At 42.8% G+C, this 17,024-nt stretch overlaps 2 protein-coding genes across 5 annotated transcripts in view; one reads left to right on the forward strand and one right to left on the reverse strand.

The window, feature by feature from the left end:
- The window catches only part of BLNK (B cell linker), a 101,422-nt gene extending 93,508 nt beyond the window's left edge, over positions 1–7,914 (reverse strand). For both annotated transcript variants that reach the window (XM_082722108.1, XM_082722102.1), the window contains exons 1-2: positions 7,826–7,914; positions 1,441–1,543 (exon numbers count right to left, since the gene is read on the reverse strand). The gene's annotated coding sequence lies outside the window, so the exon portion shown is untranslated. The remainder of the gene's footprint in view (positions 1–1,440; positions 1,544–7,825) is intronic.
- DNTT (DNA nucleotidylexotransferase) overlaps positions 7,909–17,024 on the forward strand; it is a 30,939-nt gene continuing 21,823 nt past the window's right edge. The window contains exon 1 of one of the 3 annotated variants that reach the window (XM_082722122.1): positions 7,909–8,321. In XM_082722122.1, coding sequence (XP_082578248.1) covers positions 8,107–8,321 — 215 coding nt within the window. In that variant the 5' untranslated portion in view covers positions 7,909–8,106. The remainder of the gene's footprint in view (positions 8,322–17,024) is intronic. The other 2 variants (XM_082722121.1, XM_082722123.1) reach the window with 2 other exon arrangements.

Here is a 17,024-nt window from a genome sequence, read left to right on the forward strand (position 1 = left end):
AGGCACTTTGAGTAAGACCTGTAAGAGGAACCTAAGTGGGCCTGGCACTCAAGAGAGAGGAATGGGCTGGAGATAAAGACTTGGAAATCATCTGGGGACTGGCAGTACCACAGGACTTCTCACCAGGTGTCCAGGGGCCATTAGTAACCCAGGTCGCCCCATCCAGTGGCCAACGGTGCAGTCATCAGCTCCTGTGGCTCCCCCTTCAGGTTCTGTTCAGACTTCCTTAGGCTTCCCCAGTTCAGTCTTTGATTACCTCATGCATAGATTATCACGATGTCTCCTAATTTCTTCCCTTCCATCCATCCACTCATTATTGCCTGACTAATTTTCCTAAGGCACCATTTTGTTGCATTCTGCCTTTGCTCAAATGGCTCCCAATTCTTTGCAAATAAAATTCCAACTCTCCTTTAAACTCTCCATTGAGGCAAGCACCTGTGCTTTATCTCTCCACGCTGGTTACTCATGCTTTCACGCACCATCTTGTGCACAGCTGGAGTTTAATAAACATTTCTGAATAAATACTAAGACAAATAAGCTGCTGTTTCCACCAATTTCCTTGTTCTTTCCATCCTTTCTCACCTTGTAGACAAAGGTGAAATCCCAAATTGTAACTGAAATATGGAGTTTCCTTGTACTAACTAAGCTACAGATTGCTTCTCAGGGGCACATTTTCTAAGACTTTTATCATTCAAGGAGCACTACAAATTTTTCCAAGGAGGCTCTTCGAAGCTCCAGAAGACATCTGCTGCCAAGAACCAAGCACAGCTGTTGAGGTGGCAGAGGAAACTGGTGCTCGGTAAAAAACCAAACCAAAACAAAACCCTGCCGCACATTTGGGGATGGCAGAGTTCCCAGTCCTACAGCTGAAATGAGTAGGTGATACAAGATATCTGATATATAAAAGAAAATAAAACGACCGGAAGCAGAAGTTTTCTCTCACAAACTGACTTATTCTAAATTACAAAAACAGAGCAACGGGACCACTAGGGATAAAAATAATATTGAGGAGAAGAGGTCCACTTTTCCACCAAACCACCCTCTCCTTCTTTCCCGCCCCATACGCTCACACTCATAAAGGTCTCTAAGAAGGATCATAAGGAGACCAAGTATTATCCAAAATGGAGGAACAAGTCAACATTAAGCTAAGAAGGACAGCATTGCCTAGGGGTGTGACAACGGCAGCCAATGACCAGGTGTGTTCCTTCCAGTAGTCTGGCCCTGCCTACCCAAGCCGAGCACCAACCATGTCCACCAGCCCCTGGGAGACGCAGGGTGAAAGCAAGAGTAGAATAGGGACTAGCCCCAGTGGGCCAGGCGACATGTTTATGTACTCTTATTCCTCACTTACAGTGCAATAAAATTGGTACCATAATTGTCATTTTACAAATCGAAAGCTGAGAATCCCATGGGTTAAGCAACTTGCCCAAGATCACATACCTTGTGAGTGGCAGGTGGTTACCAGGCCTAACTCCAGGCCCCCAGACTTAGTGCATATGTAGTCATCAACACTTGTTGTGTTCAACAAGATGCTGCAAGTGTTCTAGAGAACAAACAAACAAAAACACAAGTGAGTTGGGAATACATGGAGCTAAACAAAATTGAAAAGGTTTCTTGATCGCAAGGTTTTCTCAAAAATGTTCACTTTCTAACATATATTGTATAAAGTTTGTCCGGCTTTCTTAAACTTAATTCACTACAGAACTTTTTGTTTGGCCTAGAACACTTCATGAGACTAGTGTTCCTCGGAACCCATGTTGGGAATATGGCAAGCACTCCTTTAGTCTCTTTGAGATCTGATACCACTTTTGGTGGAGTCTAGGGACATCAAAAGGCCAGTGGGAAGTACTCTGAGAAAATACCTCTCAAGTGTACAGGGATTAGGGGAAGGACAGCAATGGACAGAGGAGGGAAGGGGAACAAGAAGGCTGGGCTGTTACAGGAACAGTGAATACTTCTGAAGACTTTTTGCATGCCAATACTCTTTGAAGTGGTTATTTAGTCCTCCTGACCACCTACAAGATAGAAATCATTATAATCCCCATTGCACAGATGAGGGAATTGAGCCATAGAGAGGTTTAGTAACGTGCCCAAGGTCACACAGTTCATAAATCTCTGGGTGTTGAATTCAAGTAGTCTGGCTCCTTAAGAAATGTATTATACTTGATCATACTGAAGAGACATTTAATCAGGAATGGGTAGGGTAGAAAAGGGTGGTCATGGCAGAAGATTCACATCACAGTTACCCAAACAGCACAGAAGCTTAATAATAGTAATAATAATATCAGCTTACATTTGGTCTCTAGCTTCTTCTCCTTTAATTGGTGTCTACTATACAAGGTGTTGTGTTAGGAGCTGGGAATTCTGATGTGAATACAACCTACATGAGTCCTGCCCCAACAGGAGGTACACACAGGGGATTAGAGCACTGCAATACAGAGTGACCCACGCTCTCATGGGAAGAGGCACAGAAGATTTCGAGCAGGGAGGGCACCTGACCCAAATTTAGGATAGACTTTGACATGTGATAAAGGACTTTCCTCTCTAATACACTGCTTGAAAGGTGGAACAGTTGGTATGGAGGTAATTTCAGAGAGATCAGATCTTCTTGTTCCCAGAACAATACCAATAGCTTAGAATTCTTAGGAGGTCCAAGAATAGTCTGACTACTGGACAGTGTGGTCCTTCTCTTGAGCTTCTCCTCTAGGAAGTACAAGGCTCTGGTCCTCCTTAATCTCTGCCATGGCTTTAGTGTAGATGCAGTAACATCCCATTGACTGGGCATCTCCAGAACCATCAATGAACACTTAGTTTGATCCTGTGCATAGTAGAAACAGGAATGCTCCCTCCAAATCCCAATTGCCAGTGCTCCCCTGCATTTCCAAACCCTGATGCATTGAGGTAGGACCATGTCATTAGTTCTGACCAATGGGCTATGACCAGCAGTCATATGTACCATTTTTGAGACAAAGAACTTATTTGCTGATGCAAGACCCCTCAGCACCCTCTTCTCTGCCATGGCGACTAAGAAAATTTCATTGTCCAGACAGTACAGGTATAAAACGACGAAAAGCTTCCATCAGCCTGAGTCTTGAGTGAAGAAAAACCCTCTACCAAAAAGTAGCATGAGAGAAAATAAACTTTTGTTGTGCTAAGCCACAGAGATTTGGGGCTGATTGACCCATATACCGGACCAAGGGTGTGCTCAACATCTGGTGCAAACAGCTCCAGAAAATGATGGCTCAGTAAGAGGAAATTAATGAATTCCTGCCATTAGCTGCAGTGCCAATGAGAATAACAAGAACAATTGACCTTTGTACAGTAGTTCATGATTTTCCAGGCACTTTTACTATGAGCACAATTCAGTTTAATTCCTGAAATAACAATGAGACGTCAGTATACTCAGACCCGTTTCAAGGTGAGGCTAAGGAGTTTCACACCTCCCTTCCCTAAGCCACGATAATGGCTGCAGCTCTCATAACTGTCATCCTAGCACAGGTCACGTGATACCACTGAAAAGGACCCCTAGAGGCAGGAAAAAGGACCTAGAAGCCACAGATTTCCTCCCTAGAGTCAGCTTCACTAAGTTACATAAACCAGGCGGAATTACACAGCCCCTCCCATTCCTCAGTGGAGTCTTGCCTGGCAGTGAGACAGGACTTTCACGTAAAATATAAAGGGGTTTGTCACTCAGCCCTGTGCTATAATTATGAGAAAACATGTTTACCTGTGATTTACCCTACTCAGAGCCACCTCACTACCTTTGAATCACAGCTTCCACTAAAGCCACATGGTGTTAACGCAAGGTAATTTTTTTAAGTCCTTTGTTTTTGTGGTGGAAAATATGATTTATGTTTATTACAGAAAATTTGTAAAATACAGAAAAGCACAAAACAAAAACAGAAATTGCATAAACTCACAACCCGCGATATCTACCATTATATCAGGCTGGCCATTTATTTTCCTAGTCTTCTCTGTCAAAATTGATGCCACATAGTAACTCCAATTTTGTATGCTGATTTTACAATTATCAGATTGCAAACATTTACCTATGTTTTATTTTCTTTTTAAGATTTGTTATTTAGTTGACAGACCCACAGCGAGAGAGGGAACACAAGCAAGGGAAGTGGGAGAGGGAGAAGCAGGCTTCCTGCTGAGCAGGGAGCCCGATGTGGGGCTCCATCCCAGGGCCCTGGGATCATGACCTGAGCTGAAGAAAGATGCTTAATGGCTGAGCCACGCAGGCACCCTCATTTACCCATTATTTTTTTTAGGTTGTGGTTGGAGAGTCTCCATATCTTTTTTTAAGATTTTATTTATTTATTTGACAGAGAGAGATCACAAGTAGGCAGAGAGGCAGGCAGAGAAAGAGAGAGGAGGAAGTAGGCTCCCTGCTGAGCAGAGAGCCCAATGCAGGACTCGATCCCAGGACCCTGAGATCATGACCTGAGCCAAAGGCAGAGGCTTTAACCCACTGAGCCACACAGGCACCCTACCCATGTTTTTTTATTTTTTGTTTTTTTTTTTAAGGATTTTATTTATTTATTTGACAGAGAGAGATCACAAGCAGGCAGAGAGGCAGGCAGAGAGAGAGGAGGAAGCAGGCTCCCTGCTGAGCAGAGAGCCCGATGTGGGGCTCGATCCCAGGACCCTGGGATCATGACCTGAGCCGAAGGCAGCGGCTTAACCCACTGAGCCACCCAGGCGCCCCACCCTACCCATGTTTTAAAGTATTTTCTCATAACGCGATTTTAGTGGCTACACAATATCCTCTTATACTTTATCACCTCCACCCCCACTGTGATTGAACATTTATGTTGTTTTAAGTTTTCTCTGCAAAGGGTTGCAATGAACATCTTAGTGCATTCATATTTATTTGTCTTTCCTAACAAAATGAAAATGCTGGTTCAGAGGATTAGGATGTCTTAAAGATTTTTTTTTGTCAGAATTCCTTCTAGAAAGATGCTCCAGAAGTGTAGGTGGGTCCTCATCTCCTATGCCTCACTTTAATTGAACAGTGTATCAGTCGGGGTCCAGTTACGAAAAAGGAAAACATACTAGGTATTTCAACAAAAAGAATTTAATATAAGGGACTAGTTTGACAGGCAGGTTTGAAGACTGAAAAGCAAAAGGACATTGAGATAAGTCAGAGAGTGACTGCAGGGAGCACGGCCTGTTTCTAGGAATGTGGGGACAAAGAGGCCAAGTTGAGATTACTGGAATCTCACACATGGAGCAGGGAGTCTCCATGGAGCTGTGACAACAGATCTCTGAGGAGGGGATGTTGCCCTGTACGTCACAGGAAGACTCAGACCCCTTAAAAGGACATGTGTCTAGCTGGTGTTAGTATCTCTGAAGGACATGATGAAGATATGCCTGGTTGTACCAAAAAAAAAAAAAAAAAAAAAAAAAAAAAGAAAAGAAAAGAAAAGGAAAGAAAAAAAAAAAGGTCTGAGTGGCTTCGTTATGCAATGCACTCGATTTTGGCTCAGGTAATGATCTCATGGGTCCTGGGATCAAGCCCCATGTTGGCTTCCCATTCACCAGGGAGTGTGTTTCTCCCTCTGCCCCTCCCCCTGCTCATGCTCTCATTCTCTCTTTCTCTCTCAAAAATAAATAACTTAAATCGTTTTTTAAAAATGTTGCAGAGTGGAACCAGCAGCTGTGGCCAGAGTGAAAAACCATTACTGAGAAGACCAGGAGTTATCAGCAAGCCAACCAAAAGGATCAAGAACTGCCTGCCCCTTCTGCCAAGCCTGGCTGTGTCCCTCTAGTGCCCCCTACTGGTGGAGCCTAGCACAGAGCGAGCTTACCAGGAGAAATGGCATTAGCGCACTCCCAGCCCCAACCTCATAGACCCCAACATAAAAAGAGTAGATTCAGGACTGAGAGACAATAGCCTGATAGCCAGACAGCCATCATCACATTTTAAATTTTTGTGGTAATTTTCTCAATACCAGTGACTCAATGCAGACTAAGTAAAATATTGGTTAACACCATCTTTTGATAATTTTGTAGTTTTATAAAACAAAGATCTGATTTCAGATCCAACTGGCTCTTCTCTAAAAACAAAACACCAAATTACTACCAACTGACAGTTATTTGAAGTGCTTCCTCTGTGCCAAGCACTCTGCTCAGCAGGCTGTGTGGGTTATCTCAGTTAGCCCTTGTGTTATGAGGGGAAACCCTGAGGCTTGGGGAAGGAAGCAAGGTGGTCAAGGTCACAGCTCAAAGAGATGGACAAGGGATTTGGGCCAGCAACCTGCCATCAGACTTGAGCTCTCGGCCATGTCTCTGTGCTTGTATCCCATCTCCTCTGCCATTTAGGTGACACCCATTCCTTCTCTGTCCATGCCATGGGGATGGACATAAAAACCCCAGGCTCTTACAAGAGTCTTGCTTCTCCATGCTGTGGGGCCGCTTGGTAGTTAAGGCTGTGTTCCCACACAGAGTGCTCAGCACATCAGTAACCAGACTCCTAATGGTGAGGTCCAAAGTGGGCTCCAGGGCCCAGATTTTTGTCTTTAGTAAACAATCACAGAATACTAGAATGACATTAAAGGTCCTTACCAGATGTCTAAGTCCCTCTGTAACATCTCAATGTACAACTGTTTGGATCCCATTTGAACGTTTCTTACAACCTGTAATATCCCACTGTATAATGCAATCTCCCTACATTTTTAGACAGCTCTAGTTAATAAAAAGTTCATGTTTTCAGAGATTTAAAATCTACTACTCTGTAAGTTCCACCTGAGATTTTTGATCTGGCTCTCTTGGACAACACAACTTTGCAAATGCTTAAAGGCAACTGTCACATCACTCTTCCCTAGTGTTGTGGTGAGGAGCCTATACACTTTTGGAGGTAGCATAAGTCTCAAATAATATAGCAAATGGGTGACCAAAACTTTGGTTTTATTGGAGAAAACATGCACAGAGAAATGTTTCTTCGTAGTTAAGAGCACAGGCATTAAAAGCAGACAAATCTGAGTTTAAGTTCTAACGTGATCATTTCCTACCTATAACTATATACTCGCTCTACAACCTTGACAAAGGTGTTTACCTCAGTGGGGATGCTAGTACCTACCAGACAGTGGTATTATGAGGATTCAATCAGCTAAGGCTTGTAGGTGCTTGCCTTGACCACATAGTAGATGTGAGAAATGAGATCTATAAAGTGTATTGATGAGAGACACTAGTTTTACTTTGCATATAAGTTATGAAAATGTCTTTTTATGGCAGTAATTCTTATCTGGAGGTCATCCCATTCCATCCCAAAAGATCAATATTAAAGCTACATAATAGACTATTCTCCAGGCAACCTTAGTTTACTGAGAAAACTAAAATATGTAACATTTGAAGTCTGAAGACCTGAGTTTAAGACCTGGTTCTGCCTCTTACTCTGTGATCTTGAGTAAGCTGACTGAGCCTTGGTTTCCTCACTTACAAAATGCACCAACATAGCTAAAATGTCCATAATAAACTACTGTGGAGCAATTAGAGGTAACAGATTAGAACACAGAATAATGTGGAGGGATCTGATCCACTTTTTTGAGTGAAAAAGTGATCAGCAGAATGAGAAATTTAACAGTGCCACTTACGTAAAATCAAAACAACTATACAAAACATGTAACACCCATGGAAACTATAGAAATCCAATGTATTATAATGACTGCCTAAGAGAATGCAAGCAAGTTGGAAGAGAATATAAGCAAAAATGCAAAAAGGAATAAAAAATAAAGACAAGAGAGGCCTAAATGAATGACTGAATGAATGACTAATAAATGGATAGACAGATGCTAACATGGGAGTCAAGATGCTTCCCTACCTTCCTCATGAGGTTATTCTGAGGATCTGGTAAGATAATGCACAGGAAAGCAAAGTTAATTTACTGTTTCCATTATGATTTCCACATTGAACAAATGAGCTAGACCGAGATAAACATTCTTCATTGCTCTTCAGCAGGAAGCTGTCAGCAGGGCAGAGCCCAGGAAACCTTGCCCTGAATGAGAATCTTCTAGTACAATGACATCAGACCTCTTCATGAAGGAGGGCAGGCTCTCCCTCACTTCTGGAGACACTGCTTGATGGCACAGACAGAAGCCTCAGATGCCTCTTCCCACGAATCCTTTGCAAATGGTCCACTTGGGTCCTCGGAAGAAGAAGCCCAGGCAAATGGGTGCCTCGATGGTCTGTCCTTCTCATGACATCAAATTTCAGGATTTGGTCCTCTATATTTTGGAGAAGAAAATGGGAACCACCCGTCGAGCCTTCCTCATGGAGCTGGCACGAAGGAAAGGATTCAGGGTTGAAGATGAGCTCAGGTAGGACATCACTGATTTCACTTTGTGAATAAGCAGGGCTTTTGTGAACAGTTTCTGTGGAACCCAAGGAAATTATGTCTTCTTCCCAATACAGAAAAGATGATATTCCCACTGGGAAAATGGGTTTGAAATCAAAGAACATATTTGAGCCAACTAATTAAGGGCAATAACATGAGTGGGGACTGATACAATTATACTAAAACTAGTTGGCACCAAAAGATAGGGTTTGAGGGGTTTTTGTTTGGTTGGTTGTTTTGTTTTGCCTTTCACCATTATGAGATGAGTTTTCCAGAGATGGTGATAGAAACTTAATTGGAAAATTTAATGCTGAAACCACTCAATTTTGTTCCTGACTAAACTGGACAAAACCCCACTAAGTTCAATAAAAAAATTTCAGCTACTCTGAGGCAGAAAGAATGGTTTGGGTTCTTGGCAATTAAACTAAATCCCTGGCTGTACTGAGGTGACCAGTGTCTGTGATGGGGTAGGATGAGAGACTGTTGCTGGCTCTCCACAGGCACCCAAATGTGGCCTTGATCATGCTTTTCCAATGAGCTGTCCCAGTGGGGTTCGCAGAGTGAGGAGCACTGGTTAAAGATTCAAGGACAGCTCTGTCCAGGACTGGTAGTCATGGTGCTGAGAGTGACGAGGTCAGAGCACAGACAAAAGGGCTACTGAGGCCACCTCTTGGGTCCCCTAGACTCATTCACGCACAACCCCACTCATCCCAGCAATTAGTCTTGTTGTTTTTCTAACTGTTAAATTAGCTCTTCACAGAACACAGCCAGGGGCTTGCAACGGATAAAGGATAATCAAAGCAACTGGCTGGCTTTGATTGTCCAAGGAAGAGACTGACCACAACTTTCTCAGGAAAAACTGTGAGAATTCTATGTGAAAATAATATTTTTTATTTTAAAAATAGTCTTTGATATTAAAACAAAATTAACAAGAATTTCCTGCTGAAGAAATGCCAACTTCAAATTGCTAGACAAACGTGTCAAAAGTCAATAATAAGATATGAATGATTTGCAAAATATTCATAATTCATATGACGATTCAAAATCACAGTAACATTTTATTTATTTATTTTTTTTACTAAAATGCCCTAATCAGAAATTCCCGGGTCTCCCATGGTCTCTCCCTCCATCTGGTTTTTCTTGGTGTGTTCTCCTTTCCCCACCTCTGCCTCTTGTTTTCATTTTAACCCCTATCTCATTTAGGATGTTAAGCGCCAAATCATAACATCCCTTCTGTGGAATTGCAGATTTCACCTAACTGTTAAGTCTACCTAATCTTACAGACGTACATAAAATGTTGGAATTAGGGGAAGAAAAGATGATGTAGGTAAAGAGGCTCAAACCCAGAATTTTAAAAAAGGAAATGTAAAAAGAAGAAATGAAAAGCCTCAACAAATATGGAACTGCTTTTTGTGGTAAAGAAATCTGACAAGGGCCAGACAGGAAAGCGACAGCCAGATGGTCAAGGTACCACTTACATAGAAAGCTCTCAGTTGAAAAGCTCTCGTCCACACCTCCAGCAAGGGCTGACTAGTTACAGGCGCAGTTACAAGTATAGACACGGTGGCTGAGGCAGGTACTTGGAGAGACACAGGAGGCAAGTTTCTTCTTTTGGCCACAGAGCCAGAGAGGCAGCTCTGTGCATCTGATAACCGCTGCCAAGGACCAAGCCTAGGGCTCAGGCTACAGAGGAAAAGTGGTGCATGGTGAGCAAACGGCTCCCATGTATATGATGGTGGCAAAGCTCCCAGGCTGACAGCCCAGAAGACACATTAAATACAAATGTGTGTGATGGCTCAAAAAGAAACCACAGGAAGTAGAAGTCCCAGCTCTCAAACGGAATTTCTGTGCACAAATACATAGTCTTTCATTGGAAAGGGCACTAGAAATTGTGGTAGGGAAAAGTTTTGAGATCAGAAGTCTAGAGATCCCTAATTCTGGCTCTGACCCTTCCCGGCCATGAAGTATGGAGCCAGACCCTCTCCCCACTCTATGAACTTAGCTTCCTGAAAAATGGTTTGTTCTATCTGAGATAATCACCAAATGTGATGATGGACATCAGTGTGCTCTGGTAAGTTAAAAAACAGTTACACAGATGTAAAGTGTGATCGTCCTATTGTTAATAAGCTGGATCCACTGACCCTTACAGCAAAACCATAAGAGAGGATTCTATCTCCACAATATGGACTGGGTCAAATGATAAAAACAAACATTACAAAGACAGAAAACCTAACAAACCTATCAAAATAATTTAAGTGGTTATTTTTATAAGGAAGGGGTTATTAGGAAGGGATTATGGTTGCTTTTATTCTGTGTTTTACAATTTTTTTTACAATAAGTATATATTTTAAATAAAAATGAAGAAAGTTGATATCTAAAAGAAAGGAAACTTCTCAATAACGAAGACTATCCCTTCCTTTTCTAATATATAAGATTCAAAAAAAGAGGAGCTAAAAACATATATATGCTCTGAAAAGAGGTAGCAATCTCCATAGTTTCTAGTACATTCTTGGCTGCCAGGAGGATTACATATGAGGAAGAAATCTGACACCTACTTTAGCTGGATCTGAACCCATAGCTTAGAAATGGTGTATCTGAACCCACTGACCTATCTGGAGCTATTTCATTCTCCAGCATATGTGCCCTGTATCCTTATATTTGGAATTGGTTTCACTTATATTATATGTTATATTAATGTTATATTTCAGAAGACATGCTGGTCAATGGCCCATAGGAAGTTGGGTTTTAAAATAGAAATCAGGGGAGATGTCAAGTGATTTGGGGCATTTTGCACATTCATGAAAATGGTAATGAACTTTATTCCATGACTAACATTCTAAATTTTAGAGCAACTTCATAATCCTCAAATTATCTAGGTCAAGCCAGAGGAGGATGAGAATCTAGTGCCTGTCATGTTCTTATTTCATTCCTGGTTTCAGTACTTTGAGCTATTTTAAAACTCTGTCATCGACCCTCCTCTATGAACACAATAGTGAATCCACTATGTCTTGACCTAAACCGCTGATGTAGAAGAAGAAAGAGCTATGGCTAGAAAGGGTCGCACCCAGGGTGCCTCCCCTCAGCAGCCTAACACTGGCTCAGTTCCACTGTTGGAGCAGTAGAAACCCAGTGGATGATACTTTTGTCCTGCTCAAATCTCCTTAATTCACCCACAAGGATATCTTTGGAACATATTGTCTGATGCAAGATGCAACCCAACCTTGAATCCCTTCTCCCTACACTTCCCTGAGTCCAAGACCTAAGACCCCTGGAAACCCTCCCAGAGGACAGAACTTCCTTCCCAGTACCTGGATGTAATCCATGGTACAGGGCTGGCCCCAACTCTGCCACTTGGCTTTAATACTAACCTCATCCAATTCCTCCTCACTGGCTCCACAAGGGCAAGGGCATCATGGGGGCCATCCTGTAGAGCTTACCCTCAGACCTTTGACATTTTTCTTCTACAGAGTAGCTTCAGGAAATATTTGCTCCAAGAATGATTTATCTGGTGAATACAAAACCAGCCAAGGGAACTTGTGATTACCAAGATTAGTTTTTGTAATTAAAATTTTTTTCTATGATGCACCAGTATTACTTTTGTAATCAGCAAAATAATAAAGACTTTATAAATTCGAGAACATGCATTGTAAGTTCTAGTCCTTCTCCGGTCCAAATTACTTCACATTTCAAAATCTGTGGACTCTCAGTTAATGTTCATAATCTCATTCAAGGTGGAACCAAAAAAAAAATCAAGGCAAGACCCTTTGTTTTTAGGTATGTCAGAGCTGGAAATAGAAACCTACCTACTGGTGGTAGTTTAAGTGTGAGATAAAACCAAATAAAACTCTTTATTTTTCTATGTCAGGGACTCTGAAACAGATCAGTTGCTAAGGGAGGCAGGAGGGTTTTTAAATAGTAAACAGCTCAGTTTAACTGTAAATTATTGTTTAAAATAAAATTACCATTTACAGGATAAGCCCTACATCAGATGGGAAGAATTGGGGATGACCTCTCTAGGGGGAAAAAACCATTTTAAAGACAAAGATAAAAGCAGGTAACCATCCGGGAAGGCTGGAGAAGTCAGACAGGGGGTCAGTCTGTCTCCAGGCAAAGAAAAGTGGCTGTCTCTTTCTTCATGAAGAATTTTTCTAATTGTACTGTGAGGAAGGACCAACTAGGAAAAGAAAGACAGGAACAGTGAAGATACAGTTATCAGAAGAAAAAAAAAAGGCAGAACCAAAATGGGTGAATTAATTCTATTAACTCAGGGCTTTCTGGACATCTGAATGCCACAATCACAATTTTTATACTATCTTTTACCGCATGTGCTATTATATACTTACTAGGTCTCCTTCAATTGTCTCTAAGATGAATTGTTAAAAATAACTTAACCTTGTCTAAGGAATCATATAAACACCGTGAAACCCATAAAAACCATGGGTCTGATATGCATAATTTTAACGTGTAGGTATAAATACATATGCCTTTTTAGTGTTCTGCTACGTACCTGCTAAAGCTATCTCACATACCTACAGAGGAATGAGTACTATATTGGAAACATGGCTTCCATTGAGCCCTAGGTGCAGTGTGGGGGCCATTCAAGACTTTTCTCTATGGCAACACTTCTCAAAGTATACTTCTTGGGCTGTGGGGTAGTTTGGAAATACGGTTGCTCCCAAGAAGAGGCAAGGACTAGTCTCTGTTCCCTTGCATTTGGGAGGGCTTGTGACTACTTCAACCAATAGAGTGACACTATGTGACTTTTGATGCTGGGTCATAAGGGGCCCTGGGGCTTCTGCTGTTCCCTGGATCTCACAGCCTCGCATAAGATGTTTGAGTCCCTCTGAGAGAGGACACATGAAGGTATTTAGGTTGACAGATGCACGAACCCAGTCTCCCTGCCATGCTCACCAATGTGCAGGCACACTGAGCCATTTGGCGGGTCACACTCCCATGGGCACCATACCCAACAGCTGCCTGAATTCTTGACCCACAAAATTATGAGGTATAATAAAATTGTTGCTCTTTTTAAGCCATTTTGGGAGAGCTGGTTATGCACCAATGAATAACTAGAACTGACTACATTTGAATTACCAAAGGAGCATATTCCTAGGCTCTAGGTAAGACTTACTGAATTTGAATCTGCTAATAGGGTCCAGGCACCTGGATTTTAACCCAGCTTCTTGGGTGTCTCTGGTAGACACTAGAGTTTATTTCCCTTAGAGCTACTGATTAATCCATTTATTCATTCATTCCACCAATGGTCTATCTATTCACTGTTGCTCTGAATCTGGCCATGTACTGGGCACCAGGTATAATTATCATCTAGACAATAATTAAGCAGATGATAACATTGTCCCTGCCCTCAGGGACACCAAGGGCCAAGCCAAGCACATTTCAGTTGAGCACTAGTTGAAAGAGAAGACTCATTTTCACTATGAGAAGCTGAGGGACAAATCCTACTTCAGAATTGTTATAATTGATTCAAGCCCTCTTAAACCTAATCCAAGACATCAGTAATTGGCCCTGGCTAAGAAACTAGGTGCACTTGGGGCACCTGGACGGCTCAGTCAGATAAATGTAGCTCAGGCCATGATCCCAGGATCCCAGGATCAGAGTCCAGGGATCAAGCCCCAAGTTGGGCTCTCTGCTCAGTGGGGAGTCTGCTTCTCCCTCTGAGGTTCTCTCCTCTCCTGCTCTCTCTTTCTCACTCTCTCTCTCAAATAAATAAATAAAATCTTAAAGAAAGAAAGAAAGAGAAAGAAAGAACAAACTAGGTGCACTTAAAGAAATCCATTGACATTTCAGGAACAGTCATCTCCACAGCACCCTGGGGTCTTTGGGAGAGGTTTGGGGCTGCTGCCTGGGGTACTGTCCTCTTTTAGTATAAGGAAAGAACTGAGGACTCCAGGGCCAAGGCAGGTACCACTTCAGCCCCAGACCCAGATTTCGCCCTTAAAAATGACATCATGTGTATTTTTCCCCCTAAGTAGAAAGTGATGATAGATGGTTCATGACAGAAAGTGGGAAAATATAGGGAAAAAAAAACTTAAAACAACACCTCACTCAGGGGTCTAACCACAGTCTAGTAGAACGTTAAGAGTTTGCTTGAGTCATGCACAGCTGGGTTTGAATCCTGGCTTCACAGAGCCTCCACAAGCCTTGGTTTTCTCATCTGAAATGATATTGCCCACCTCGTAAGACTTGCGAAGACTTAGTAAGAATAAACGTGTGTAGGGGCATCTGGGTGGCTCAGTGGGTTAAGCCTCTGCCTTCGGCTCGGGTCATGATACCAGGGTCCTGGGATCGAGCCCCACATCGGGCTCTCTGCTCTGCGGGGAGCCTGCTTCCTCCTCTCTCTCTGCCTGCCTCTCTGCCTACTTGTGATCTCTGTCAGATAAATAAAGAAAAAATCTTTAAAAAAAAAAAAAAGAAAAAAGAATAAACGTGTGTGTGTGTGTTTGTATTTTTTCCTAACAGTCTGGAGTATTGTGGAATATTCTCTGGTCTTTTCTTCTGGGTACACCTGTATGTTATATTGTTGGTGGATCATTATGTAGCATCCCCACACGTGCCCAGGCATTCTGGCTACTCTGCTAGAGGCAGGGATGGGTCCAGAGACATCCCCAGTGAAGAGAGAGCAGTGGTGGGGCAGGGGAGGTAAGAGTGGATGGCGAGGGGCCTAAATCTGGAAGATGATCACCAGGGCTCCCCTTCAGCACTTTTGCCTTTGCCTCTCTGTGAGGTTTAGGTAAAATTCACCTAAAATTCAGAGCTCAGAGAACCTGACAGCCTCCGTGTGGCTTCTCCATCTTGGTGTGTAGCTATGGCAACTATTCTTTCAGATTTCCTGGGACAGCTGTCCATGTCCTGTAGTCTCACCGAAGTCCACATGCTATTGGACATAAAATACCAACAACAAATTCCATGTGGCAGCAGCAGGGACAGTATAGTCAACAGAAAGTGTTACTGGACCTCTGTTTCTGCGTTTTGGAGAGAATCAGGGTTTTTGATGATGATGATTCCCTTCCAGATATGTTCTTCCTTCTGCGGAAAGGTGCAGCACTCTCCACTGCTGTGGCAGAAGCACAAAGTCACAGGGGGCAGCTCGGTGTAGCCCCGCACACAGGCTGTCGATTAGCACAGAATGGGGACTGAACCCCTGCTTCAGCAGTTATCAGCTGGGTGAACTTTTAATGTCTTCAAGGTCTCTTTTCTCATAGTGTTACTGACTGTTAGATGAGAGAATGCATGAGATACACCTGCCATAGGGTCTGGCACATAGTGATATTCCCATATTATTAATATTTCCAACACTGGCATGGTCAGAGCAGAGAGAAAATTACCCTGGCAGCAAACAGACAAAAAGCCACCACAACACGACACTAAGATATTGTCGGCAGAACACATGGGAGGCAGTGGCTTTCCTTAGTGCTGTTGCTAAGGGCTCAGAACTGAAAGTGAGCAAAGGCACAGAGACTGTGCATGGTCTGCAAAGGGCGCAGGATGAGCCTGGGGCAGGAAGCACATCATAGGCTAGATGCAGCTGGCCCCCGGGAGCCCAACTCAGGCAACTCAAGAAGACAGGGGATGGAGACTGGCTAGAGCAGATTATTCTCCAGACCATGTTTCTTAAGTTACTTGTGGTAAAGGACCAGTTTTCAAAAACTTTTAATGATCAATGCTTTCATCAAAAAACAACCTATAAGAAGCTACTTTGATAGTGCTAAATTACAATGAAATTTCCTAAATGCTGACTTTCAATTTCTGTGTTTACTGTGTGGGAACCAGGCATAAGCAGTGCTGAACTCTGGGTAGCCCTGTGTGGATGGCAGAAGGGGTCCTGTTCGATTTTGTGTGTGTGCTCTATTATCGCCCCCGTTTGTTGTTAAGACAGAACCTTAATACTAATTATAATACAAATGCTATAATTAACGATAATATAATAATAAAGTTTCCTCCAAAGGTCAGAAGTCTAGATGGAATCACACTTCCTGTGTAGCTCTATTAATCCTTCTGTTGTCTTCTTAAAATCTGCACATAAAGAACTTTTCAAGAAGCTTATTAAGAGTCACTTTTGGAATGATGAGGACCTAGAACAAGATGCAGTGAGCTGTCTCCCCCAACTTTTTTTTTTTTTTTAAAGATTTATTTATTTATTTATTTGACAGAGAGAGATTACAAGTAGGCAGAGAGGCAGGCAGAGAGAGAGAGGAGGAAGCAGGCTCCCCGCTGAGCAGAGAGCCCGATGCGGGACTCGATCCCAGGACCCTGAGATCATGACCCAAGCCGAAGGCAGCGGCCCAACCCACTGAGCCACCCAGGCGCCCCTCCCCCAACTCTTGACAGATGTGGTTTCACCATGAAGAACTTCTGCTTTGGCCCCTGTGCCTCCTACCATCCAGATGGCTCCACTCTGGCCTCCAGCCCCAGTTCTCTCCCAGGCCAGCCTCACATCCCCACCGACAACCGGACATTCTCAGTAGGACCTCTTGCCATGCAGCATGCCTGAAACAAATTTCATTTCCACTCCTCACCCAAACAGACTTCTTAAATCCCTATTTCTACCAAAAGCACTTTTACTGTACTGTGATAGAGGAAAGTAGTATTTTCTCTCTACTTCAGCTGTTAGAGGGGAACTAATGCCAGAGGCCCCTCCTATGTCTCCTCTGCCTTCCTTCCTGGT

The sequence above is a fragment of the Mustela nivalis genome (genome assembly GCF_964662115.1).
Source record: "Mustela nivalis genome assembly, chromosome: 2".
NCBI lineage: Eukaryota > Metazoa > Chordata > Mammalia > Carnivora > Mustelidae > Mustela > Mustela nivalis.